Below are 27640 nucleotides of genomic sequence, written 5' to 3'. Positions count from 1 at the left end.
TTGCGTTTTAACAGTTTAATAAAAATGCCTGTGTCCTCCATACCATAATCGGAACCTTCTTAAAAACATTGTAAAATAATTCAGAGGCGATTCAATCATCTAAAACAGAGCCTATCGACAAGGGGGGGGGGTTGTGTGTTGAGGGAGAGACCCTAAACTAAAGGTACCTCAGGTCGTGGGGTCGTGGGGTCAGTACCTTCAGAGAACAGAAGCACCAAATAAATCCAACCAATAACAATACAAGAGGTTTTCAACAATGTTAAAATGTGCCACAATTGCAATAAAAACACTTTTTATTGTATAAGGTAACTGTTTTCCATACTACATAGTGAAGTACACAGTAGATTAGATCCGATAAAACAGAAGGGTGCGAGTTCTCCATGTTTCAACCTGGATCTCATCTCCCTCGTTGCGAAACGGCAGAGTCTAGTCTCAGTCGCCCGTGTGTGAATGATCCCCTGGCTGTCAGCCAATAGCAACGCAGTATCGCAGTCCTGAATGGAAAAATGGTGTTGCACCAGGGTCCCTTGGCTTGGTGAGGAAAAAGAAGAGGAGTGGGAATGAGAGAAGGCCTCAGGCCGTCGATGGTTGTATGGACATAGTTATGTTGAGGGGGGGGGGTTCTGCATTCGAGAACCAGTCAGTTACTGGGCTGCGTTGGAAGGAACCTTTTTGAGGGTAAAGTTGGACCAGTTTACTGCAACCTTCTGGCGGGTCTGTTTAGCAGAATCAAGGCAAAACCTACAGAGAGGAGAGAGATGGGAGGGAGAGAGAGAGATGGGAGGGAGAGAGAGAGATGGGAGGGAGAGAGAGAGATGGGAGGGAGAGAGAGAGATGGGAGGGAGGGAGAGAGAGATGGGAGGGAGGGAGAGAGATGGGAGGGAGAGAGAGAGATGGGAGGGAGAGAGAGAGAGACATATCACTATCTGGTTCAATGAACAAGAGGCTGGTGGCGTAAAAAAATAAAAATAAAAATTACAAAAAATAAGGGCCATTTTTCCAGACAAAGACAAAGTTTAGTCTTAGACTATGAATCTCTCGTCTGTTTGGTAAAGCTGCCCTAAATGTTTTTGGATTGTCACAGAGGCTGAGCGTTACCTTTTGAAGTATTCCACCTCACGATCAATCTCATCCATTTCTTTTGGGTCGACGTCTTTAGGGAGAAACACATCGTCTGGGGAAGAAAGAAACGGGACGGAAACATCACAACCAAAGAACGGTCATGCTGTCAGATCGCTTTATCATTCACACTGACGTCTCCTCTCCTACAACATGTATAACACAAGAGACAGTCAACTAGAGGGTATGTCTCCTCTCCTACAACATGTATAACACAAGAGACAGTCACAACTAGAGGGTATGTCTCCCTTCCTACAACATGTATAACACAAGAGACAGTCAACTAGAGGGTATGTCTCCTCTCCTACAACATGTATAACACAAGAGACAGTCACAACTAGAGGGTATGTCTCCCTTCCTACAACATGTATAACACAAGAGACAGTCAACTAGAGGGTATGTCTCCCCTCCTACAACATGTATAACACAAGAGACAGTATGTCTCCTCTCCTACAACATGTATAACACAAGAGACAGTCACAACTAGAGGGTATGTCTCCCCTCCTACATCATGTATAACACAAGAGACAGTCACAACTAGAGGGTATGTCTCCCCTCCTACAACATGTATAACACAAGAGACAGTCAACTAGAGGGTATGTCTCCCCTCCTACAACATGTATAACACAAGAGACAGTCACAACTAGAGGGTATGTCTCCCCTCCTACAACATGTATAACACAAGAGACAGTATGTCTCCCCTCCTACAACATGTATAACACAAGAGACAGTCACAACTAGAGGGTATGTCTCCTCTCCTACAACATGTATAACACAAGAGACAGTATGTCTCCTCTCCTACAACATGTATAACACAAGAGACAGTCACAACTAGAGGGTATGTCTCCCCTCCTACAACATGTATAACACAAGAGACAGTATGTCTCCCCTCCTACATCATGTATAACACAAGAGACAGTCACAACTAGAGGGTATGTCTCCCCTCCTACAACATGTATAACACAAGAGACAGTCACAACTAGAGGGTATGTCTCCTCTCCTACAACATGTATAACACAAGAGACAGTCACAACTAGAGGGTATGTCTCCTCTCCTACAAAATGTATAACACAAGAGACAGTCACAACTAGAGGGTATGTCTCCTCTCCTACAACATGTATAACACAAGAGACAGTCACAACTAGAGGGTATGTCTCCCCTCCTACAACATGTATAACACAAGAGACAGTCACAACTAGAGGGTATGTCTCCCCTCCTACAACATGTATAACACAAGAGACAGTCACAACTAGAGGGTATGTCTCCCCTCCTACAACATGTATAACACAAGAGACAGTATGTCTCCCCTCCTACAACATGTATAACACAAGAGACAGTCACAACTAGAGGGTATGTCTCCTCTCCTACAACATGTATAACACAAGAGACAGTATGTCTCCTCTCCTACAACATGTATAACACAAGAGACAGTCACAACTAGAGGGTATGTCTCCCCTCCTACAACATGTATAACACAAGAGACAGTATGTCTCCCCTCCTACAACATGTATAACACAAGAGACAGTCACAACTAGAGGGTATGTCTCCCCTCCTACAACATGTATAACACAAGAGACAGTCACAACTAGAGGGCATGTCTCCCCTCCTACATCATGTATAACACAAGAGACAGTCACAACTAGAGGGTATGTCTCCTCTCCTACAACATGTATAACACAAGAGACAGTCACAACTAGAGGGTATGTCTCCCCTCCTACAACATGTATAACACAAGAGACAGTCACAACTAGAGGGTTATCTAAACTAACGTACCGATGTTACGGCTGGTTTTCTCTCCCTTGTTCTTGTTCTTCTTATTCTTCCCCTTGGGTTGCTGCTGCTGCTGGGCTTGGTTGTGATTGGTTGAGGTGACAGAGTGACCTTTGGCCTCTTGCTCCTCCCCCTTCCCTCTTTGGGTGCTGGGAGCACCCGCGCTACTCACTGTCCCGTTGGTGGCCTGCTGCCGGGTGGGCCTGGTCTCCTCTACCCTCTTTGGCCCGGTTCTCTGGCTCTCAGCTGAGTGAGGTGGTGGTTTGGAACCAGAACTAGCCTTAGAACCCACAGCATCAGAACTGTTGGAACCAGTTTTCTGAGATTCTGCAGCTGCTTTAGATCCGGGTCTGGTCTGGTTCTGTTCTGGAGGCAGCTGGTCCTGCCGTTGCTGCTGCTTCTTGCCCTTCTTCAGCTTGCCAACCCCAGCATGAACCCCAGCCCCAGGAGTAGGGGTAGCAATGTTCCTGCCAGCCATAGGAATAGGGGTAGTAATATTCCTGCCAGCCCCAGCATTAACCCCAGCACCAGGAGTAGGGGTAGTAATGTTCCTGCCAGCTCCAGCATTAACCCCAGCACCAGGAGTAGGGGTAGTAATGTTCCTGCCAGCTCCAGCATTAACCCCAGCACCAGGAGTAGGGGTAGTAATATTCCTGCCAGCTCCAGCATTAACCCCAGCACCAGGAGTAGGGGTAGTAATATTCCTGCCAGCTCCAGCATTAACCCCAGCACCAGGAGTAGGGGTAGTAATATTCCTGCCAGCTCCAGCATTAACCCCAGCACCAGGAGTAGGGGTAGTAATGATCCTGGGCTCCACTGGGGTCTCATCTTTAGGCTTAGCCACCGTGGTGGAGGTCTGGGTCGAAGCAGGGGCCTGGTGTTTATTCTCAGGCCTAGCAGAGGGGCACCTCTCTGGGGAACGCACCCGGAAGAGCTTGGAAAGGCTGGGGGTGGTGTGGAGCCTCTGAACATCCTTCGCCCCAGTACCAACCGCAGCCCATGGTCCCCCTACCCCAGGTACAGTAGCACAAGCCGGGGGTGAGATGGGACCGATGGGGGAGTTGTCTCGGGGATGGGCCTCCTCCCAGCCACTGACCAGGTCCAGATGGCTCTTGAAGGTACCCAGGGAGAGAGGGGCAAGGTCTAGGTCTATCTGCTGCAGGTCAGAGCAGGAAGAGCCGTTGAGGTGGGAGAGAAGATGGTTGCCTTCCAGAGTAGCAGCCTTTCTGGGGAAGTCATTCACATCCAGGTTGAGGTCGTACATGGAGAACGAGGCCCGGATAGAGTCCTGCAAGATCAAAAGGTCAACGTTTTTATTTTAGAAAAGAGAAGAAAAGCGGCAATAAGTTTAATAAACCAACATTTAAAAACAACTAAACTGCCTTATATCAGGGGTTCAACTGTTTCTCAGATTGCAGAGAGTATACACTCTCTGAAACACTGATATTAACAGATTAAGGACTGATATAATGGACAGATTAAGGACCGGTTTCATGGACCGGTTTCTCCAAGACTATGCTTCATTTGTGTCTGAGAAACCACCCCTAAAAGACTAGATGACATTAATAAACTCCCTCAATACAATAGGCCCTGCCATAGACTAGTGTCCTGTCCAGGGGGTGTCAAGCTGCCTCAATACAATAGGCCCTGCCATAGGCTAGTGTCCAGTCCAGGGGGTGTCAAGCTGCCTCAATACAATAGGCCCTGCCATAGACTAGTGTCCTGTCCAGGGGGTGTCAAGCTGCCTCAATACAATAGGCCCTGCCATAGACTAGTGTCCTGTCCAGGGGGTGTCAAGCTGCCTCAATACAATAGGCCCTGCCATAGACTAGTGTCCTGTCCCAGGAAGTGTCAAGCTGCCTCAATACAATAGGCCCTGCCATAGACTAGTGTCCTATCCCAGGGGGTGTCAAGCTGCCTCAATACAATAGGCCCTGCCATAGACTAGTGTCCTGTCCAGGGGGTGTCAAGCCGCCTCAATACAATAGGCCCTGCCATAGACTAGTGTCCTGTCCAGGGGGTGTCAAGCTGCCTCAATACAATAGGCCCTGCCATAGACTAGTGTCCTGTCCAGGGGGTGTCAAGCCGCCTCAATACAATAGGCCCTGCCATAGACTAGTGTCCTGTCCAGGGGGTGTCAAGCTCCCTCAATACAATAGGCCCTGCCATAGACTAGTGTCCTGTCCAGGGGGTGTCAAGCCGCCTCAATACAATAGGCCCTGCCATAGACTAGTGTCCTGTCCAGGGGGTGTCAAGCCGCCTCAATACAATAGGCCCTGCCATAGACTAGTGTCCTGTCCAGGGGGTGTCAAGCCCCCTCAATACAATAGGCCCTGCCATAGACTAGTGTCCTGTCCAGGGGGTGTCAAGCCGCCTCAATACAATAGGCCCTGCCATAGACTAGTGTCCTGTCCAGGGGGTGTCAAGCCGCCTCAATACAATAGGCCCTGCCATAGACTAGTGTCCTGTCCAGGGGGTGTCAAGCCGCCTCAATACAATAGGCCCTGCCATAGACTAGTGTCCTGTCCAGGGGGTGTCAAGCCGCCTCAATACAATAGGCCCTGCCATAGACTAGTGTCCTGTCCAGGGGGTGTCAAGCTGCCTCAATACAATAGGCCCTGCCATAGACTAGTGTCCTGTCCAGGGGGTGTCAAGCTGCCTCAATACAATAGGCCCTGCCATAGACTAGTGTCCTGTCCAGGGGGTGTCAAGCTGCCTCAATACAATAGGCCCTGCCATAGACTAGTGATAACTACATGTTATCAGTGGGCTCATTATGATCGGTTACATTTTGCGCCTAATTCCATTTTATCCGTTTAGTTTTTCCAAGGTTCAGATTTTTCCAGGCTTTAGTCCCTCAAAAATCACACTTTCTTTATAGAAAAACAACCAAATTGGATGTTCTAAATCCACAACGATACTGAAAACAACGGCAGGAGACCACTGAGGAAATCGACCACATCTTTGGTGTGATTGCCGAGTTTGCTAAACAAATCACCACAGGATTGATGCAAATAATCATGGTATCATTCTGCCAGGTAGTCCATAGACGATGTTGTAGTTAACATTTCATTAATTGAGAAGGTTTCTTGGGAAAGGCTTTCCATCTACCAGGAGATGGTAAATTATTCGCATCATCGCTAACGGCTACACAAAGTGGTAGAAAAACAGACGGGCATTTCCGGTGTTGCCTCTTCAGAAAGTTGAAGGACAAAACACATCACTGATGAATTTATATATTTATTTAAATTATCATAATCTTGGGTAAATTAATACATTTTCTAATAAATTCAATACATTTATACTGAACGAAAATATTTTAAAAAACGCGACATGCAACAATTTCAAAGATTTTACTGAGTTATAGTTCATATTATGAAACGGGTCAATTGAAATAAATTCATTAGACCCTAATCTATGGATTTCATTTGACTGGGCAGGGGCGCAGCCATGGGTGGGGGTGGGTGGGTCGAGCCCCCCCAACTTGGGAGCCAGGCCAAACCATTGAGGAGCCATGCCTAGCTAATCAGAATACGTTTTTCCCCACAAAAATGCTTTATTACAGACAGAAATGCTGCTCAGCTTCATCAAAATTTGAGAGAAATAAGCTTTTTGTGTGTATGGAACATTTCTGGGATCTTTTTATTTCAGCTCATGAAACATGGAACCAACACTTTACATGTTGCGTTTATATTGTTGTTCAGTATAGTTGATTTCCTACTAAATTCAATCAATTTTTTTTTGTTGAATTCCTTCCGCTTTCCGGATTTTATAATGCCCTAAATATGGACAATGATCAAATGAGTCCCAGATGGCACCCTATTCCCTATATAGTGCATTAGTTTTGCCCATGGGGTCCTGGTTAAAAGTAGCGCACTATTTAGGGAATAGGGAGCCATTTGGGACGCACCTATCCTTACCTTGATGGTGTTCTTGATCTCCTCTAGCCGAGAAGTCAGGAAGGAGTTGACCCTCTCTAGTTCCAGCTGGGGCCACTCCAGCAGCCGACTAGCCTCCGGGCCTTCACCGTACTCCCCGTCCACATCTTCCTCCTCCTCCTCTTCCTCCTGGCTGAGGTGGTCTGGGTCCTCACTGGGCTCTGGAGGGGTGGAGGGGGGGTCGCTACCAGCGCCCTCACCATCACCACTACCCGCCTGGGTCTGCTTCTCCTGAGGTGGGGAGAGACAGACAGACGGTTAGACAGGAGGCCGTCACTGTAAATAAGAATTTGTTCTTAACGGACTTGCCTCGTTAAATCAAGGTTAAACAAAAATAAAATTAGACAGACAGACTGTCTCACTACACAAAACAGGAGATAGACTACTAGTGTCCTGTCCAGGGGGTGTCCTGGTACATCAAGCTGTCTCACTAAACAAACAGGATATAGACTAGTGTCCTGTCCAGGGGGTGTCCTGTACATCAAGCTGTCTCACTACACAAACAGGATATAGACTAGTGTCCTGTCCAGGGGGTGTCCTGTACATCAAGCTGTCTAACGCTACAGAAACATTCGATTACTACTAATATTACGTCCTACTTACACAAATACATATATAGATGTTCTGAACAAACACCAAACACAAATACTTTTAAGATGTATTAACTGATCTGTATTGCTGAGTATTCCCACCATGTCATTTGACATCACCTTCTTCTTCTGTTTATGGCGTGCCCGCTTGGCAGCCTTAGCGCTGTTGGCTGGTTTCTGCTCTGAGGAGTTGATGAAGTCCAACAGCTCGTCCACGTCTCGGTTGTCGATGGAGGTGGACACGGTCGGGTCGGAGTCCCGTCTCTGGGGAAGACACTCCTCCTTACGACGCGTCAGACGGGACCGGAGCTTCTCACGGATCTCTGTGTAGTTACGGCTGGTCGGAGCCGCCGGGGGCTGGAGGGAGGAGAGGACATGATCAGAGGATGAGATTATCCTTCTTTAATAGGATGCGTTTAAATTTCAATGACTTGCTGCCTTCCTTTGCCCTTGTTCACTCCCCCATGAGTGACAGTAACCAGCCATCTCAGATTTAGGGGAAAAGACGGCAGAATGGAGGGAGCATCTTTGTGGATTGAAACACAGCCACAATCTGATTTAGATTTTTGTTGTTGTATGTTTATTGGCTAGAAAGAGACCAAGATGAGAGGTAGGAGAGAGTGTGCTGAAATAGCTGCGAGTCGGATTCTAACCCATGCTGGCAGCGGTATATCGTACATGTGGTCCACAGGCAGCAGCTTAGACTGCTAGACCACCCCTGGTCACCGGATTTCACATTTCATTATCCTTTATTTAACTATGCAAGTCAGTTAAGAACAAATTATTATTTACAATGACGGCCTCCCGGGGAACAGTGGGTTATAACTGCCTTGTTCAGGGGCAGAACGACAGATTTTTTTTTACCTTGTCAGTTCAGGGATTCGATCCAGCAACCTTTCGGTTACTAACCCAACGCTCTAACCACTAGGCTACCCTGCCGCCCCAACCAAATGGGTTTACATTTTGCCCCAACGTGAACAACGTGGCCAAGTGAAAAGTTCTTCATAAATGCTATTACAATTACAATCCATTACTAAAGAGACATACCACATTGTGACATAAGAATTCACAGTAACAGCAGTCAAATGACTTTTGTCAATCAATGTTTATATTGTTCGTGCTTTTAAATGCTATTTCAATCAATGACCATATTATACATTAGGGCTGAGAATTGCCAGGGACCTCACGATATCCTGATTGCATATGCGATTCGAAACTGCGTTTCGATGTTCCAAAACGGGCCTACGAGAACCCCCTGGGTTGACAAATTATTGGGAAAAAAACAAAAATGTAAACTAAAATGTGTTTTTTTTTTTTTGTGGAAAATTAGCGAGTTAGTTAGTAATGTTGTAGTATAAAGTTGTCATTGACAAATCAACAATATACAAGGGGTCGGATTTTCATTTTGGTCGACCAGTAACCATAAACGGAGAGCTAACGTTCATAAAGAGGTTCACTCTTTCTTCCGATATTTCTTGATTAGTTGGTAGCTGGTCAAAATGAAAAGTGATCCCAAATACATTAACAGTATTGCAATAGTACTGAATTATTTTAGATTTCAGGTAGCAAAGTAATCAATATCCTATCTGTCATTGTGAGCCGCGTCCCATTTCTTGCTGGCGCTGGCCACTTGCCTTCGCTCCCTTCCTGGATGGAGAAAACAACACCAATCTACTACATTTAGTCTCCGAGGGGGGGTGAACGAGTGCACCGGACAAGAAGGGACTGATTTATTCTCAGTTAGTCATCAATCATGTTGAAGCTGACTTCTCAGATAAATAGCCATGTTGTTTTGATTTATTTAGCTGAAACTTTGCATCGCAGAAGATATAAAAACCACAGACTACGCTATTCCTCCCTGCGCTTCGTCACCACAGAAGGATGTCCACATTTCACCAAGTAGAGGGAACATTGTAGTAAACTAAAACAGAGGGATTTTAGCTCAGCTTTTTTTTTGGTGAGTGCTCCAACTCATTTCTACCTCGAATAAGTCCTTTTGGAAGTTTTTTTTGGTAAGCCCCGTCACACAATACATTAGTTAAACTAAATCAGGCCTTCACTACCTGCCTGTACTTTGTTCTCTCCTGACCCCTCCTGTGTCAGCCTCCAGTATTTATGCTGCAGTAGTTTATGTGCAGGGGGGCTAGGGTCAGTCTGTTACATCTGGAGTATTCTCTTGTCTTATCCGGTGTCCTGTGTGAATGTAAATATGCTCTCTCTAATTCTCTCTTTCTTTCTTTCTTTCTTTCTTTCTTTCTCTCGGAGGACCTGAGCCCTAGGACCATGCCTCAGGACTACCTGGCATGATGACTCCTTGTCCCCAGTCCACCTGCTGTCCCCAGTCCACCCGCTGTCCCCAGTCCACCTGCTGTCCCCAGTCCACCTGGCTGTGCTGCTGCTCCAGTTTATTATTATTTGACCATGCTGGTAATTTATGAACGTTTGAACATCTTGGCCATGTTCTGTTATATTCTCCACCCGGCACAGCCAGAAGAGGACTGGCCACCCCTCATAGCCCGGTTCCTCTCTAGGTTCCTTCCAGGTTCTGGCCTTTCTAGGGAGTTTTTCCTAGCCACCGTGCTTCTACACCTGCAACGCTTGCTGTTTGGGGGTTTTTAGGCTGGGTTTCTGTACAGCACTTTAAGACATCAGCTGATGTAAGAAGGGCTATATAAATACATTTGATTTGATATTGTTCAAGGTAGGCTGTTGCTGGAATGACAGTATTATATTGAAGAGAAGTTTAAAGACAAGCTGCTATAGCTAAACGTTAGCCTAAATGCTTCACTGCCTATTTCATCATCCCTGTATCCCACAAAACAAATGAGCTCGCTAACAAGGTCATGGTTTCTTCCTAGGTTTTTGGCCTTTCTCAGGAGTTTTTCCTAGGGAGTTTTTCCCAGCCACCGTGCTTCTTTCACATGCAGCTTCTACACCTGCATTGCTTGCTGTTTGGGGGTTTTAGGCTGGGTTTCTGTACAGCACTTTGAGATTTCAGCTGATGTAAGAAGGGCTTTATAAATACATTTGATTTGATGTTAATTCAGACAGATACGAAGAGGAAGTGAAAACCTTCGTGTGTGAAAACATTTTTTTTGGGGGTCTCTGTGACAATTTACTTTATTGTAGAGCCAAATAAATAAGATAAAGTGCTGAAACATGTTTTTTCTCCCTCAGGGTTAGATGATGAAAGGGAATGGGCAGGCTCATGGATCTGGTGTCCAGCACTGGATCCAAGATGGCCGTCACCATGGAGCCCTCAGCTAAGGTAAGAGCGATGACCTAGTAGTTTGTGTGTGTGTTAGTGATCTCTGTGTTCGTTTGTCAAAGAGTGTTAAATTCATTCATATCAATATGAATTAAATCCTCATTTCCCCACTGCCAGCCGGGCCTTCAATAACACCAGGTTGCAGTCAACACATGACACTACCCAGTCACTTTATTTGCTTTTGCACAATAGTACTGTACTATTTTAGATGCATCTCTACAGTTATTTGTGATGCATGACCAAATCATCTCTCATGCCATCTATCTATCTATATATATCTATATATATATATAGCAAAATCAAACAGCTCATTCTTTCATGTTTTTCTTTAAGGATTTGTTGTTGACGGTTCATAAATCGCACTGAAATGTATTATTTTGGCTCCAATTCAAATACAGGGAATTCAGAAAGTATTCAGACCCCTTGACTTTTTCCACATTTTGTTACGTTACAGCCTTAATTCTAAAATGGATTTAAATAGTTGTTTTCCCTCATCAATCTACACACAATACCTTCATAATGACAAAGCGAAAACAAGTTTGTAGAAATGTTTGCAAATAAATAAAACTTCACTGAAATGTAACATTTACATAAGTATTCAGACCCTTTACTCAGTACTTTGTGGAAGCACCTTTGGCAGCGATTACAGCTTCGAGTCTTCTTGGGTATGACGCTACAAGTTTGGTACACCTGTATTTGGGGAGTTTCTCCCATTCTTCTCTGCAGATCCTCTCAAGCTCTGTCAGGTTGGATGGGGAGCATCGCTGCACAGATATTTTCAGGTCTCTCCAGAGATGTTCGATCGGGTTCAAGTCCGGCCTCTGTCTGGGCCACTCAAGGACACAGTCCTTTAGGTGCCTTTTGGCAAACTCCAAGCCGGCTGTCATGTGCCTTTTACTGAGGAGTGGCTTCTGTCTGGCCACTCTACCATAAAGGAATGATTGGTGGAGTGCTGCTGAGATGGTTGTCCTTCTGGAAGGTTCTCCCATCTCCACAGACGAACTCTGGAGCTCTGTCAGAGTGACCATAGTGTTCTTGGTCACCTTCCTGACCAAGGGCCTTCTCCCCCGATTGCTCAGTTTGGCCGGGCGGCCAGTTCTAGGAAGAGTCTTGGTGGTTCCAAACTTCATCCATTTAAGAATGATGGCCCACCCAATCTACCTACCTCATCCCCGTATTGTTTTTATTTACTTTTCTGCTCTTTTGCAGACCAGTATTTCTACTTACACATCATCATCTGCTCATCTATCACTCCAGTGTTTAATCTGCTAAATTGTAATTACTTTGCTACTATGGCCTATTTATTGCCTTACCTCCTCACTCCATTTGCACACACTGTATATAGACTTTCTTTTTTTTCTATTGTGTTATTGACTGTACACTTGTTTATTCCATGTGTAACTCTGTTGTTGTTTCTGCCGCACTGCTTTGCTTTATCTTGGCCAGGTCACAGTTGTAAATGAGAACTTATCTCAACTGTCCTACCTGGTTAAATAAAGGTGAAAAAAATAAAAAAATATAAAAAATGGAGGCCATTGTGTTCTTGTGGACCTTCAATGCTGCAGAAATGTTTTGGTACCCTTCCCCAGATCTGTGCCTCGACACAATCCTGTCTCGGTCCCTTTCCAAATCAGGACCAATCAATTGAATTGACCACAGGTGGACTCCAATCAAGTTGTAGAAACATCTCAAGGATGATCACTGGAAACAGGATGCACTTAGGCTCATAGTAAAGGGTCTGAATACTTATGTAAATAAGGTATTTTTTATATACATTTGCAAAAAATTCTAAAAACCTGTTTTCACTTCATCCTTATGGGGTAGTGTGTGTAGATTGAGGGGGACGACGATATAATCCCTTTTAGAATAAGGTTGTAACAAAAAAAAGTCAAGGGGTCTGAATTATTTTCCGAATTCTCTGTATATTATTATTATTATTATTATTGTACAGTATAATCATTTGTTCTAGTATTGATTATTTAAAGCAAACAATACCAGCAGTCGCGCTACACGTATCTGCTGCAGAATAACGAGAGCCATGATAAAGCAAGTTTTGATCAGTCATGGAAATTAAAAAAAATTAAAAAGTGCTGAAAACAAATCGGCTCCATATCTAAAAGAAGATGGAGAAATACTGAGGTTTTGGTGCACCGACGTGTAGCTGTATAATACGGAGCGAGGTGTAGCTGTATAATACGGAGCGAGGTGTAGCTGTATGATACGGAGCGAGGTGTAGCTGTATAATACGGAGCGAGGTGTAGCTGTATGATACGGAGCGAGGTGTAGCTGTATGATACGGAGCGAGGTGTAGCTGTATGATACGGAGCGAGGTGTAGCTGTATGATACGGAGCGAGGTGTAGCTGTATGATACGGAGCGAGGTGTAGCTGTATAATACGGAGCGAGGTGTAGCTGTATAATACGGAGCGAGGTGTAGCTGTATAATACGGAGCGAGGTGTAGCTGTATGATACGGAGCGAGGTGTAGCTGTATAATACGGAGCGAGGTGTAGCTGTATGATACGGAGCGAGGTGCAGCTGTATGATACGGAGCGAGGTGTAGCTGTATGATACGGAGCGAGGTGTAGCTGTATGATACGGAGCGAGGTGTAGCTGTATAATACGGAGCGAGGTGTAGCTGTATGATACGGAGCGAGGTGCAGCTGTATGATACGGAGCGAGGTGTAGCTGTATGATACGGAGCGAGGTGTAGCTGTATAATACGGAGCGAGGTGTAGCTGTATGATACGGAGCGAGGTGTAGCTGTATAATACGGAGCGAGGTGTAGCTGTATGATACGGAGCGAGGTGTAGCTGTATAATACGGAGCGAGGTGTAGCTGTATAATACGGAGCGAGGTGTAGCTGTATAATACGGAGCGAGGTGTAGCTGTATAATACGGAGCGAGGTGTAGCTGTATGATACGGAGCGAGGTGTAGCTGTATAATACGGAGCGAGGTGTAGCTGTATGATACGGAGCGAGGTGTAGCTGTATAATACGGAGCGAGGTGTAGCTGTATAATACGGAGCGAGGTGTAGCTGTATGATACGGAGCGAGGTGTAGCTGTATGATACGGAGCGAGGTGTAGCTGTATGATACGGAGCGAGGTGTAGCTGTATAATACGGAGCGAGGTGTAGCTGTATGATACGGAGCGAGGTGTAGCTGTATGATACGGAGCAAGGTGTAGCTGTATGATACGGAGCGAGGTGTAGCTGTATGATACGGAGCGAGGTGTAGCTGTATGATACGGAGCGAGGTGTAGCTGTATGATACGGAGCGAGGTGTAGCTGTATGATACGGAGCGAGGTGTAGCTGTATGATACGGAGCGAGGTGTAGTTGTATGATACGGAGCGAGGTGTAGCTGTATGATACGGAGCGAGGTGTAGCTGTGTGATATGGCTGATGCGTAGCTGTATGATATGGAGCGAGGTGTAGCTGTATGATATGGAGCGAGGTGTAGCTGTATGATACGGAGCGAGGTGTAGCTGTGTGATATGGCTGATGCGTAGCTGTATGATATGGAGCGAGGTGTAGCTGTATGATACGGAGCGAGGTGTAGCTGTGTGATATGGCTGATGCGTAGCTGTATGATATGGAGCGAGGTGTAGCTGTATAATACGGAGCGAGGTGTAGCTGTATGATACGGAGCGAGGTGTAGCTGTATGATACGGAGCGAGGTGTAGCTGTATGATACGGAGCGAGGTGTAGCTGTATGATATGGAGCGAGGTGTAGCTGTGTGATATGGCTGATGCGTAGCTGTATGATATGGAGCGAGGTGTAGCTGTATAATACGGAGCGAGGTGTAGCTGTATGATACGGAGCGAGGTGTAGCTGTATGATACGGAGCGAGGTGTAGCTGTATGATACGGAGCGAGGTGTAGCTGTATGATATGGAGCGAGGTGTAGCTGTATGATATGGAGCGAGGTGTAGCTGTATAATACGGAGCGAGGTGTAGCTGTATAATACGGAGCGAGGTGTAGCTGTATAATACGGAGCGAGGTGTAGCTGTATAATACGGAGCGAGGTGTAGCTGTATGATACGGAGCGAGGTGTAGCTGTATAATACGGTGCGAGGTGTAGCTGTATAATACGGAGCGAGGTGTAGCTGTATGATACGGAGCGAGGTGTAGCTGTATGATACGGAGCGAGGTGTAGCTGTATGATACGGAGCGAGGTGTAGCTGTATGATACGGAGCGAGGTGTAGCTGTATAATACGGAGCGAGGTGTAGCTGTATGATACGGAGCGAGGTGTAGCTGTATAATACGGAGCGAGGTGTAGCTGTATAATACGGAGCGAGGTGTAGCTGTATGATACGGAGCGAGGTGTAGCTGTATGATACGGAGCGAGGTGTAGCTGTATGATACGGAGCGAGGTGTAGCTGTATGATACGGAGCGAGGTGTAGCTGTATGATACGGAGCGAGGTGTAGCTGTATGATACGGAGCGAGGTGCAGCTGTATGATACGGAGCGAGGTGCAGCTGTATGATATGGAGCGAGGTGTAGCTGTATGATATGGAGCGAGGTGCAGCTGTATGATACGGAGCGAGGTGTAGCTGTGTGATATGGCTGATGCGTAGCTGTATGATATGGAGCGAGGTGTAGCTGTATGATATGGAGCGAGGTGTAGCTGTATGATATGGCTGATGCGTAGCTGTATGATATGGAGCGAGGTGTAGCTGTATGATATGGAGCGAGGTGTAGCTGTGTGATATGGCTGATGCGTAGCTGTATAATATGGAGCGAGGTGTAGCTGTATGATATGGCTGATGCGTAGCTGTATGATATGGAGCGAGGTGTAGCTGTATGATATGGAGCGAGGTGTAGCTGTATGATATGGCTGATGCGTAGCTGTATGTATTTTTCCTCCCATCACTACTATACATACCGCGTTGTGTCCGAAGAACTCACAGTAGCAGCAGTCACAGTACTTCCCATCCTTCTGGTTGTTTGAGGAGGAAGCACAGGAGCTCCTCTCAGAACTCGAGTCCTCGTCCTCTCCCTCCTCCAGCTCCGAAGGGGGGTGACACAACCCCCCTGCCCCGTTAGACAGCTTATGTCCTTTACACGCCTGGTCCCTGGAGCATGGACACAGGATACAGAGAGGCAGACAGAGACAGACAGACAGACAGACAGACCATGCTAAGTGAGGTGACATTTTTAAATCAGCAGTGATGACAGGTAGAACCACGACCATGTCTTATCCCTAGATTCTAGAGCAGCAGCGATATTTCATCCTTTATTGGTCATTAAAACAGTCTCCATATACAGTATACTAATTCATTTTTCCCAAATGGTACCGGGGGACATTCAGAGGACACAGAAATCGACTCTAGGGTGTAAAACAGCATGATCATTACACAGGTGCACCTTGTGCTGGGGGACACTAAAAAGGCCACTCTGAAATGTCCAGTTTTGTCTCACAACGCCACAGATGTCTCATGTTTAGAGGGAGCGTGCAATTGGCATGCTGACTGCAGGAATGTCCACCAGAGCTGTTGCCAGATAATTTATGTTAATTACTCTACCATAAAACGTTATTTTAGAGAATTTGGCAGTGTGTCCAACCGGCCTCACAACCGCAGACCACGTGTAACCACGCCAACCCAGGACCTCCACATCCAGCTTCTTCACCTGCAGGACTATCTAAGGAGTATTTCTGTCTGTAATAAAGCCCTTTTGTGGGGAAAAACTCATTCTGATTGGCTGGGCCTGGATCCCCAGTGGGTGGGCCTATGCCCTCCCATGGCTATGCCCCTGCCCAGTCATGTGAAATCCATAAATTAGGGCCTAATGAATTTATTTCAATTGACTAATTTACTTCAAACTGTAACCCAGTAAAATCTTTGAAATGGTTGCATTTATATTTTGATTCAGTATATATCATTATACTAGGCAAGCTGTCTATTACTGCACATTCCATGAAAACATCAGCCTACCGCCGGAACCCCGCTACCGTAGGAACATCAGCCTACCAACGGAACCCCGCTACCGTAGAAACATCAACCTACCGACGGAACCCCGCTACCGTAGAAACATCACCCTACCGACGGAACCCCGCTACCGTAGAAACATCAACCTACCGACGGAACCCCGCTACCGTAGAAACATCAACCTACCAACGGAACCCCACTACCGTAGAAACATCAACCTACCGACGGAACCCCGCTACCGTAGAAACATCACCCTACCGACGGAACCCCGCTACCGTAGAAACATCACCCTACCGACGGAACCCCGCTACCGTAGAAACATCACCCTACCGACGGAACCCCGCTACCGTAGAAACATCAACCTACCAACGGAACCCCACTACCGTAGAAACATCAACCTACCGACGGAACCCCGCTACGTAGAAACATCAGCCTACCGACGGAACCCCGCTACCGTAGAAACATCAACCTACCGACGGAACCCCGCTACCGTAGAAACATCACCCTACCGACGGAACCCCGCTACCGTAGAAACATCAACCTACCGACGGAACCCCGTAGAAACATCACCCTACCGACGGAACCCCACTACCATAGAAACATCACCCTACCGACAGAACCCCACTACCATAGAAACATCACCCTACCGACGGAACCCCGCTACCGTAGAAACATCAACCTACCGACGGAACCCCGCTACCGTAGAAACATCAACCTACCGACGGAACCCCGCTACCGTAGAAACATCAACCTACCGACGGAACCCCGCTACCGTAGAAACATCACCTTACCGACGGAACCCCGCTACCGTAGAAACATCAACCTACCGACAGAACCCCGCTACCGTAGAAACATCAACCTACCGACGGAATCCCGCTACCGTAGAAACATCAACCTACCGACGGAATCCCGCTACCGTAGAAACATCAACCTACCGACGGAATCCCGCTACCGTAGAAACATCAACCTACCGACGGAACCCCGCTACCGTAGAAACATCACCCTACTGACGGAATCCCGCTACCGTAGAAACATCACCCTACCAGTGAAACTATCTACCAAACTACCAACCTGCAGGCGCCAGCGGTCAGGTGTTGCCCAGCGGTCAGGTGTTGCCCAGCGGTCAGGTGTTGCCCAGCGGTCAGGTGTTGCCCAGCGGTCAGGTGTTGCCCAGCGGTCAGGTGTCCCGCGTTAGAAGAGGGCAGCGCCCCCCCACTGTGGCCGTTGCAGGGGTGGTTACAGCCCATAACGGAGGGGCCCAGTTTGCTGTGCTGACCGTTCACAGGAGGAATGTGTGAGTTCTTACATGCCAAGGGCTTATGGAGGGCCGCTGTCGGGCAGTCAGGGCCACCCAGGGCCCCCAGCTTGGCCCCTGCCGCGGGGACGTGGAGGTTTGGTACCAGCGGGGAGAAGGGAGCGTGAGCAGCTAGACCGGGAGAGGAGGACGATGTGACATGGCCGTGCTGCTGCCCCCCAGAGCTCTGCTTGAGGGGCAGGAGAGAGGAATGCTGAGAGGAGGAGAGGCCAGTGGGGCTGTTGGGGGGGACAGACAGGTCTGAGTGTTGGTGGTGGTCGCTGGGGTGGAATGCTTCGCCTGGAGGAGAGACAAAAGTCTTGAGTGGGATATTGGACAAACATAGTTGTGATTCCCGGTGGATACAGACGTCTGCTTCCCTCTAGAGGTGTAATCTATAGGCCATATCTCTGCTTCTCTCTAGAGGTGTAATCTATGGGCCATATCTCTGCTTCCCTCTAGAGGTGTAATCTATAGGCCATATCTCTGCTTCTCTCTAGAGGTGTAATCTATGGGCCATATCTCTGCTTCTCTCTAGAGGTGTAATCTATGGGCCATATCTCTGCTTCTCTCTAGAGGTGTAATCTATGGGCCATATCTCTGCTTCTCTCTAGAGGTGTAATCTATGGGCCATATCTCTGCTTCTCTCTAGATTAATAACCTGTAGGCCATATCTCTGCTTCTCTCTAGAAGTGTAATCTATGGGCACAATCCTTCCCTGAGATCTGCGTGTGTATATGCATTAATAATGCACTATTGTCAACAGGACATGTGAACAGTAATTGGGGTTAGTTGCCGGTATGTCTTGAATTCTCTGTGTCGTAAAAAAGGTTGTGAGAAAAAAAGAAAAAGAAAAAAAAGAGATCTCACCAGGTGGAGCTGGTCGTCGGCACATGGTCTTGAAGTGCTTTGGGGTGGTCTTACAGAGGTCCCCGGAGGTAGAGAGCGGGTTCCCGGGAGACGAACCACTGGAATTCTGGGAAGGGTGACTGTAGGGGCACACTTTGGCCCCAGGTGTTTTAGCAGATTTCCCGGGAGCCTCGTGAGAGACTCGCTTCTCGTGACACGCTGGTCCCCCTGTTCCTATTGGACCAGAGGAGGGAAGGATAATGAAAAGGAGGAAGATGAACGTTTGAACATCTTGGCCATGTTCTGTTATAATCTCCCCCCGGCACAGCCAGAAGAGGACTGGCCACCCCTCATAGCCTGGTTCCTATCTAGGTTTCTTCCTAGGTTTTGGCCTTTCTAGGGAGTTTTTCCTTGCCACCGTGCTTCTACATCAGCAATGCTTGCTGTTTGGGGTTTTAGGCCGGGTTTCTGTACAGCACTTTGAGATATCAGCTGATGTAAGAAGGGCTATATAAATACATTTGATCGATTGATTGATTGAAGAAAGTTTTACTCAGAGGAGTAACAGGTTTCTGTTTCCAGGTAGCCAGTAGATACACCCTGGAGTACAGTTTCCTCCATTTTGTCAGTGTAAATGTCTGCAAATGTTACAATTCTGTTCAAGTAAATGAACTGAAAACATGTCAAATAATGAATGTCTACAGTAGTTTGCATCTGTGTATGACTTAACCTTGAGAGACGCGAGCAGAGAGGTGTGGGGTCGAGGTGTGTTTACCTTGCTGTGCGTGCGAGGCAGTGCTGTGATTGCAGTGGATCCCTCCGTTGCTGTGAGCCGAGTTCCAGAGACCAGAAAGTTTGTGGGCTGAGAGGAAGGAAGATGGGTCCCAGTCTATGGAGCTCTGCTCTGGGTAACCATTCCCACAACTCTGAGCCTTACACGACGATGAGTGGGACAACGGAACCTGTGGGGGAGGAGAGAGAGAGAGAGAGAAGATGCTAGTTCAGGACATGGTTGATTAGGTATAACCTTTCTTTCCCCACTAACATTTGATGCTGTAGACAGAGCAGAAATGGAAGAAGACACAAAGCTATTCATTTACATTAACTGGAGCTGTCTGATTGGTACCTGGGAGAGGAGGAGACAGGAGAAACGAGATATGTTAGTTCATTTGCATTATTTATGTCTGTTTACACTACCGTTCTAAAGTTTGGGGTCACTCAGAAATGTCCTTTTTCCAAAAGCACATTTTTTTTGTCCATTAAAATAACATCAAATTGATCAGAAATACAGTGTAGACATTGTAAATGACTATTGTAGCTGGAAACGGCAGATTTTTTATGGAATATCTACATAGTTGTACAGAGGCCCATTATCAGCAACCATCACTCCTGTGTTCCAATGGCACGTTGTGTTAGCTAATCCAAGTTTATCATTTTAAAAAGGCTAATTGATCATTAGAAAAACCTTTTGCAATGATGTTAGCACAGCTGAAAACTGTTGTTCTCATTAAAGAAGCAATAAAACTGGCCTTCTTTAGTCTAGTTGAGTATCTGGAGCATCAGCATTTGTGGGTTCGATTACAGGCTCAAAATGATCAGAAACAAAGACCTTTCTTCTGAAACTCGTCAGTCTATTCTTGTTCTGAGAAATGAAGGCTATTCCATGCGAGAAATTGCCAAGAAACTGAAGATCTGGTACAACACTGTGTACTATTCCCTTCACAGAACAGCGCAAACTGGTCTAACCAGAATAGAAAAAAGAGTGGGAGGCCCCGGTGCACAACTGAGCAAGAGGACAAGTACATTAGAGTGTCTAGTTTGAGAAACAGATGCCACACAAGTCCTCAACTGGCAGCTTCATTAAATAGTACCCGCAAAACTTAGTCTCAACGTCAACAGTGAAGAGGCGACTCCGGGATGCTGGCCTTGTAGGCAGAGTTGCAATAGAAAAAGCCATATCTCAGACTGGCCAATAAAAATAAAAGATTAAGATGGGCAAAAGAACACAGACACTGGACAGAGGAACTCTGCCTAGAAGGCCAGCATCCCGGAGTCGCCTCTTCACTGTTGACGTTGAGACCACAGTTTATATAACACTACTGAGCCCCACAGTGTATATAACACTACTGAGCCCCACAGTGTATATAACACTACTGAGCCCCACAGTGTATATAACACTACTGAGCCCCACAGTTTATATAACACTACTGAGCCCCACAGTTTATATAACACTACTGAGCCCCACAGTTTATATAACACTACTGAGCCCCACAGTTTATATAACACTACTGAGCCCCACAGTTTATATAACACTACTGAGCCCCACAGTTTATATAACACTAATGAGCCCCACAGTTTATATAACACTACTGAGCCCCACAGTTTATATAACACTACTGAGCCCCACAGTTTATATAACACTACTGAGCCCCACAGTGTATATAACACTACTGAGCCCCACAGTGTATATAACACTACTGAGCCCCACAGTGTATATAACACTACTGAGCCCCACAGTTTATATAACACTACTGAGCCCCACAGTTTATATAACACTACTGAGCCCCACAGTGTATATAACACTACTGAGCCCCACAGTTTATATAACACTACTGAGCCCCACAGTTTATATAACACTAATGAGCCCCACAGTGTATATAACACTACTGAGCCCCACAGTTTATATAACACTAATGAGCCCCACAGTTTATATAACACTACTGAGCCCCACAGTTTATATAACACTACTGAGCCCCACAGTTTATATAACACTAATGAGCCCCACAGTTGTTTTTAATATAATCCTTTTGAACTAGTAATACTACCAGTGTGATAGCTGTAGTCATTCATTGTCTCATTAACAATCACTCATATTAGCAAACTTATTTCATTAAAAAAAAAAAGAAAAAAAAAGTTTACATTTCTCTAGTATAGAGCTACTTATCATAACGAACAATATCAGCTTAACGCCTCTGATAAGTGATAGGTCGGTGTCGATCATTTAAGGTTTGTCACCCTCTACTCAAACCCTATGGGCCGTTCTGTCACTGACAACACTACTACCTTGAGCACAGAACAATCTCCTCAATTTGTAATGCATTTAAAATACGGACATAAAAAACGCCTCGAGACGAATAGTATATTTTCTCCAGAATCCACATGAATAAGACTAGCTCTGCTTGTGACGAGAGAAGGCCAAGTCTGACAGAGAACAAACAGCTTTAGAAGAGACTAATCTCATGTCAGGATGCTTAGATGTGGTATTCATTTAGTCATGCAGAGTGGAGCACCGTAACTCCACAAACAGCCACAGGATAACAGTCCTAAAGCTGCCTGTCTCCATCGCCACCAAATCCAGTGCCTTTCAGCTTGTTGGCGTATAAGGTGACCAAACATACACACTATTGTAATGTATTTTTTTTTTTTTTTTTAAGACCTTCCGAAAAACAGCCATTTCCATAAACACAACCCATAGCTAGCAAGCTGTAACATGGGTAATGTAAAACGTAACTGTAGATAGTGCTAATACTAGGCTTGAGGTGCATGCATGGTCTTGTCATATACAGCAGTGTCTCCTCACCTCCCTTTTCTCCTCTCACTCAACTTCCTCTTCCACTCCCCTACATTCCCCACCTCAGTCCCCCCCCTACTTTCCCCATCAGCTCAGTCCCCCCCTACTTTCCCCATCAGCTCAGTCTCCCCCCCCTACTTTCCCCACCTCCTACCAACTCAGTCTCCCCACCTCCTACCAGCTCAGTCTCCCCACCTCCTACCAGCTCAGTCTCCCCACCTCCTACCAGCTCAGTCTCCCCCCCCTTCTCCTTCCGGTGAAGGTGTCTCCTGGGCGCTCATTCTCTCCTCATCTTCCACCCTCTCCCCATACCACCTCCTCTCCCCTTCCTCCTCCCTACCTCCTCCTCTCCCCTCCCCTTCTTACCGGTACAGGCGTTTCCTGGGTGCTCTGTCTCTCCTCTTCCTCAACACTCTTCCGGCAGCTCTGGCAGATCCAGAGCGGCACCTCTCCCAGTAGAGACTGGCTCAGCGAAGGCACGGTGTCGGACAGCTTCTGGCCCGGCACCTCTCGGAGCAGGGCCTGGGACAGGGCTGGGACAGCGTCAGCTAGCTTCGCCTCGTGGCCCCCAGGCAGACCGTTGGCAGAGCTCGCACCCCAGTCCTTAAACTCACGGTGACACAGGAGACAGCAGGTGTGCCTTGGCTGGGGGAGAGCAACAGAGAGGTGAGCCAGTGATATTAGGAATGCAGCGGAGAGGAGGAGGTGAAGGACAGGAGAGGAAGAGAGAAGGGGAAGAGAGGGTTGGAGAGGAGGCTGGGGGAGAGGAGGATGGATTTGATCAATAAGATTAGGTGTGGGGGGGGAAAGGATGGGATATGAGGAGAGGTGGATGTCAGTGAGATGGACATGGAGCATGATGAAGTTGCCCCCTGGACACTGATCTAAGGTCAGGTTTTTAATAACAGACTAGAATTTCAGGAGTAAGATCTGACTATGTTGACAACGATCACAACATCTGTATTGCAAAGAGGAAGTAAAAGTTGGTCATGGAGGCAGCTTGGCACTTGCACAGTGGCAAGTTTGTAGTGATTTAACGTGGCCCAGGTCCACACTAGCTAGTAGTCCGCTGGTAAAGAAAGCTTTGTTGACCACAAAACCCCATACACCTACAAGGGCGTCCATGTAAATGTTTAGGTAACAACTTCGACGCATGCATATGACACTTCAGAGTAGAAATGTGCGCAGAGAAAGTGTACGCAAATACTAGACACTGATCTCACATGCAAAGTGCAAACATAACAAAGCAAGCCACGCATGGTGCTTGCTAAACGTTAAAACCATTTACAGCTAGCCAGATGAATACCCCTGTGATGTAGTCTGTTAGCCAACTAAATAGAACATGTAGTTACAGCACAGGGGCACATAAACATTATGTACTAGCTAAGTGCGATTAAATGTAAGCAAACTTGCAATAGCACCGCGAGCAAGGAGCTAACAAGCTAGATACAAATTAGATGGCAACATTTTACGACTTGTCTGTGGCAGGCGCTTACAACAATGTCAATCTTGCGGATGACACTTAACTACTACAAGCAAATGCAGACTGGATGTCGTTAGTTACTGTAGCTAGCCTAGTTGGCTAAATGCAGACTGGATGTCGTTAGTTACAGTAGCTAGCCTAGTTGGCTAAATGTAGACTGGATGTCGTTAGTTACTGTAGCTAGCCTAGTTGGCTAAATGCAGACTGGATGTCGTTAGTTACAGTAGCTAGCCTAGTTGGCTAAATGCAGACTGGATGTCGTTAGTTACAGTAGCTAGCCTAGTTGGCTAAATGCAGACTGGATGTCGTTAGTTACAGTAGCTAGCCTAGTTGGCTAAATGCAGACTGGATGTCGTTAGTTACTGTAGCTAGCCTAGTTGGCTAAATGCAGACTGGATGTCGTTAGTTACTGTAGCTAGCCTAGTTGGCTAAATGCAGACTGGATGTCGTTAGTTACAGTAGCTAGCCTAGTTGGCTAAATGTAGACTGGATGTCGTTAGTTACTGTAGCTAGCCTAGTTGGCTAAATGCAGACTGGATGTCGTTAGTTACAGTAGCTAGCCTAGTTGGCTAAATGCAGACTGGATGTCGTTAGTTACAGTAGCTAGCCTAGTTGGCTAAATGCAGACTGGATGTCGTTAGTTACAGTAGCTAGCCTAGTTGGCTAAATGCAGACTGGATGTCGTTAGTTACTGTAGCTAGCCTAGTTGGCTAAATGCAGACTGGATGTCGTTAGTTACTGTAGCTAGCCTAGTTGGCTAAATGCAGACTGGATGTCGTTAGTTACTGTAGCTAGCATAGTTGGCTAAATGCAGACTGGATGTCGTTAGTTACAGTAGCTAGCCTAGTTGGCTAAATGCAGACTGGATGTCGTTAGTTACTGTAGCTAGCATAGTTGGCTAAATGCTGACTGGATGTCGTTAGTTACTGTAGCTAGCCAAGTTGGCTAAATGCAGACTGGATGTCGTTAGTTACAGTAGCTAGCCTAGTTGGCTAAATGCAGACTGGATGTCGTTAGTTACTGTTGCTAGCCTAGTTAGCTAAATGCAGACTGGACGTCGTTAGTTACTGTAGCTAGCCTAGTTGGCTAAATGCAGACTGGATGTCGTTAGTTACAGTAGCTAGCCTAGTTGGCTAAATGCAGACTGGATGTCGTTAGTTACTGTTGCTAGCCTAGTTAGCTAAATGCAGACTGGACGTCGTTAGTTACTGTAGCTAGCCTAGTTGGCTAAATGCAGACTGGATGTCGTTAGTTACTGTAGCTAGCCTAGTTGGCTAAATGCAGACTGGATGTCGTTAGTTACAGTAGCTAGCCTAGTTGGCTAAATGCAGACTGGATGTCGTTAGTTACTGTAGCTAGCCTATTTAGCTAAATGCAGACTGGATGTCGTTAGTTACTGTAGCTAGCCTAGTTGGCTAAATGCAGACTGGATGTCGTTAGTTACAGTAGCTAGCGTAGTTGGCTAAATGCAGACTGGATGTCGTTAGTTACAGTAGCTAGCCTAGTTGGCTAAATGCAGACTGGATGTCATTAGTTACTGTAGCTAGCCTAGTTGGCTAAATGCAGACTGGATGTCGTTAGTTACTGTAGCTAGCCTAGTTGGCTAAATGCAGACTGGATGTCGTTAGTTACTGTAGCTAGCCTAGTTGGCTAAATGCACACTGGATGTCGTTAGTTACTGTAGCTAGCCTAGTTGGCTAAATGCAGACTGGATGTCGTTAGTTACAGTAGCTAGCCTAGTTGGCTAAATGCAGACTGGATGTCGTTAGTTACAGTAGCTAGCCTAGTTGGCTAAATGCAGACTGGATGTCGTTAGTTACTGTAGCTAGCCTAGTTGGCTAAATGCAGACTGGATGTCGTTAGTTACAGTAGCTAGCCTAGTTTGCTAAACGCAGACTGGATGTCGTTAGTTACAGTAGCGAGCCTATTTAGCTAAATGCAGACTGGATGTTGTTAGTTACAGTAGCTAGCCTAGTTGGCTAAATGCAGACTGGATGTCGTTAGTTACAGTAGCTAGCCTAGTTGGCTAAATGCAGACTGGATGTCGTTAGTTACAGCAGCTAGCCTATTTGGCTAAATGCAGACTGGATGTCGTTAGTTACTGTAGCTAGCCTAGTTGGCTAAATGCAGACTGGATGTCGTTAGTTACAGTAGCTAGCCTAGTTGGCTAAATGCAGACTGGATGTCGTTAGTTACAGTAGCTAGCCTAGTTTGCTAAACGCAGACTGGATGTCGTTAGTTACAGTAGCTAGCCTATTTAGCTAAATGCAGACTGGATGTTGTTAGTTACAGTAGCTAGCCTAGTTGGCTAAATGCAGACTGGATGTCGTTAGTTACTGTAGCTAGCCTAGTTGGTTAAAACTGATGCGAATGGGTCTTTATTATCGACTTGCGCAATTTACAACGCTGGCTAAATGTTAATGATGTATTATGCTAGTGAAGCTAGCTATCATTCCGCCCCGATCAGAAATAGTAAAGTAACAAAAATACAAAACCTGGAGCACTAGCTAGTTATGCAACTTAGCTAGAATTCCCCCAATCAACCACCTAAAACCCCAAGAAATGAGCAGAAATACAGGATGGCTCTAACTGATTGGTAGGTTAGCTAACCTGTTAACTAGCCCGCTAGTAGTTTTCGCTGCTTGCTAGGCTAGTTACCTGATTCGCCCTGGCCGCCAGTCTATCCAGCCCTGCATCTCCGCCACCACCGCCAGCTGTATCTCCGGGAGAGACGGGGCTCTTCGATATGCTCTGTTGTCCGGGCACCAGCTCCTTGCTTCCGACTCCTTGCTGTTTGCTTTTCTTCCTCGCCATCACGCAGGTGTCGGATATATATCCTTTGGCCAAGGTTGCACCAGTTTAGAGATGTCTAAAAGCACGGTTTCGATTCTTCTAGGATCACAAATGTTCCCTATCTTCTCCAGTCAAGACAACAGTCAATATGGCGGTGCGCTGCCACACTCTGGGGGTTCATAGGTCAAAGATAGTGCTGGCAAAATGGCTTCACCGTGATGAAGCTAAGCAGTCGCCATGTTGAGTGAGGGCAACCGTTCCAGGTTAGTCACACAGTATATAATATGTTGTACAAAATCTCTGGTTACAGGCCACAAATTAGTGCATTTATTGGCATAATGAATCTATCAATGATTGGCTACCACATCATTCAACGTCATGTTATTAGACAGGTATTATATGAATTGCATTATATGTCTAAGATATCTAAATGTTGTCTAATATATGCATGTAAACTGGAAAATAACAATTCAGATTGATGCAGCCATACATTTGCATATGCGTTTCAATATGCCACTGTAATCTTGTGAAAAGTTGCTCAAGTGTTCAAACCATAGAGTTTGGGTCATGTCTATGTTCCCTGGGCTTTATGTTCCCTCAGCCCTATATGTTACATCAGCCCTATATGTTCCCTGGGACTTTTGTTTCCTCAGCCCTATATGTTCCCTGGGCCTTTTGTTTCCTCAGCCCTATGTTCCCTCAGCCATATATGTTCCCTGTGGGGAACATACCGTACCTAAAGGTCATTCAATTTTGCATTTGGAGAACAAAGTTTTTGGCGAATTTTTTTTTTCTTTCATTGTTGGACATAAAAGACTGTAAAAACAGCCCCAAATGATTTTCATTTAAAAAATCGGTTCCCAAGTATTCCCACGCATAATAGACAAGGGATGTATACAAATGTAAGCAAGGTTTGAAATGATTATGTTTTAGTCAAACATTATATCTGTTTGTGTTTCTTGCGGTCAATTTGCAGTGTAAAAATGATTTGTAATTATGTTCTGGCCCCCGACCTTCTACTCAAGAAAAAA

The 27640-nt window shown here is 46.1% G+C and overlaps 1 protein-coding gene across 3 annotated transcripts; it reads right to left on the bottom strand.

Moving 5' to 3' along the window:
- On the bottom strand, positions 1–26767 carry fam193b (family with sequence similarity 193 member B). 3 transcript variants are annotated; one of them, XM_029720211.1, is made up of 12 exons: positions 26475–26767; positions 22700–22978; positions 19538–19724; positions 18784–18996; positions 17691–18213; positions 15575–15764; positions 7520–7774; positions 6810–7058; positions 3673–4177; positions 2893–3621; positions 1099–1174; positions 1–741 (listed from the first exon to the last, which is right to left on the bottom strand). In XM_029720211.1, exons 1-12 carry the CDS (start codon positions 26628–26630, stop codon positions 645–647), a joined length of 3459 nt encoding a protein of 1152 aa, XP_029576071.1. In that variant the 5' UTR covers positions 26631–26767; the 3' UTR covers positions 1–644. The 3 variants fall into 3 exon arrangements, with proteins under 3 accessions (XP_029576071.1, XP_029576051.1, XP_029576060.1); XM_029720191.1 differs by having other exon boundaries at positions 2893–4177; XM_029720200.1 differs by having other exon boundaries at positions 2893–4177; positions 7538–7774.
- Between the last annotated feature and the right edge of the window lie 873 nt (positions 26768–27640).

Source organism: Salmo trutta, chromosome 3 (assembly GCF_901001165.1).
Source record: "Salmo trutta chromosome 3, fSalTru1.1, whole genome shotgun sequence".
Taxonomy (NCBI): domain Eukaryota; kingdom Metazoa; phylum Chordata; class Actinopteri; order Salmoniformes; family Salmonidae; genus Salmo; species Salmo trutta.
Note: the sequence above shows the minus strand (reverse complement) of the source record. Positions and strands in the feature narration are given on the sequence as shown.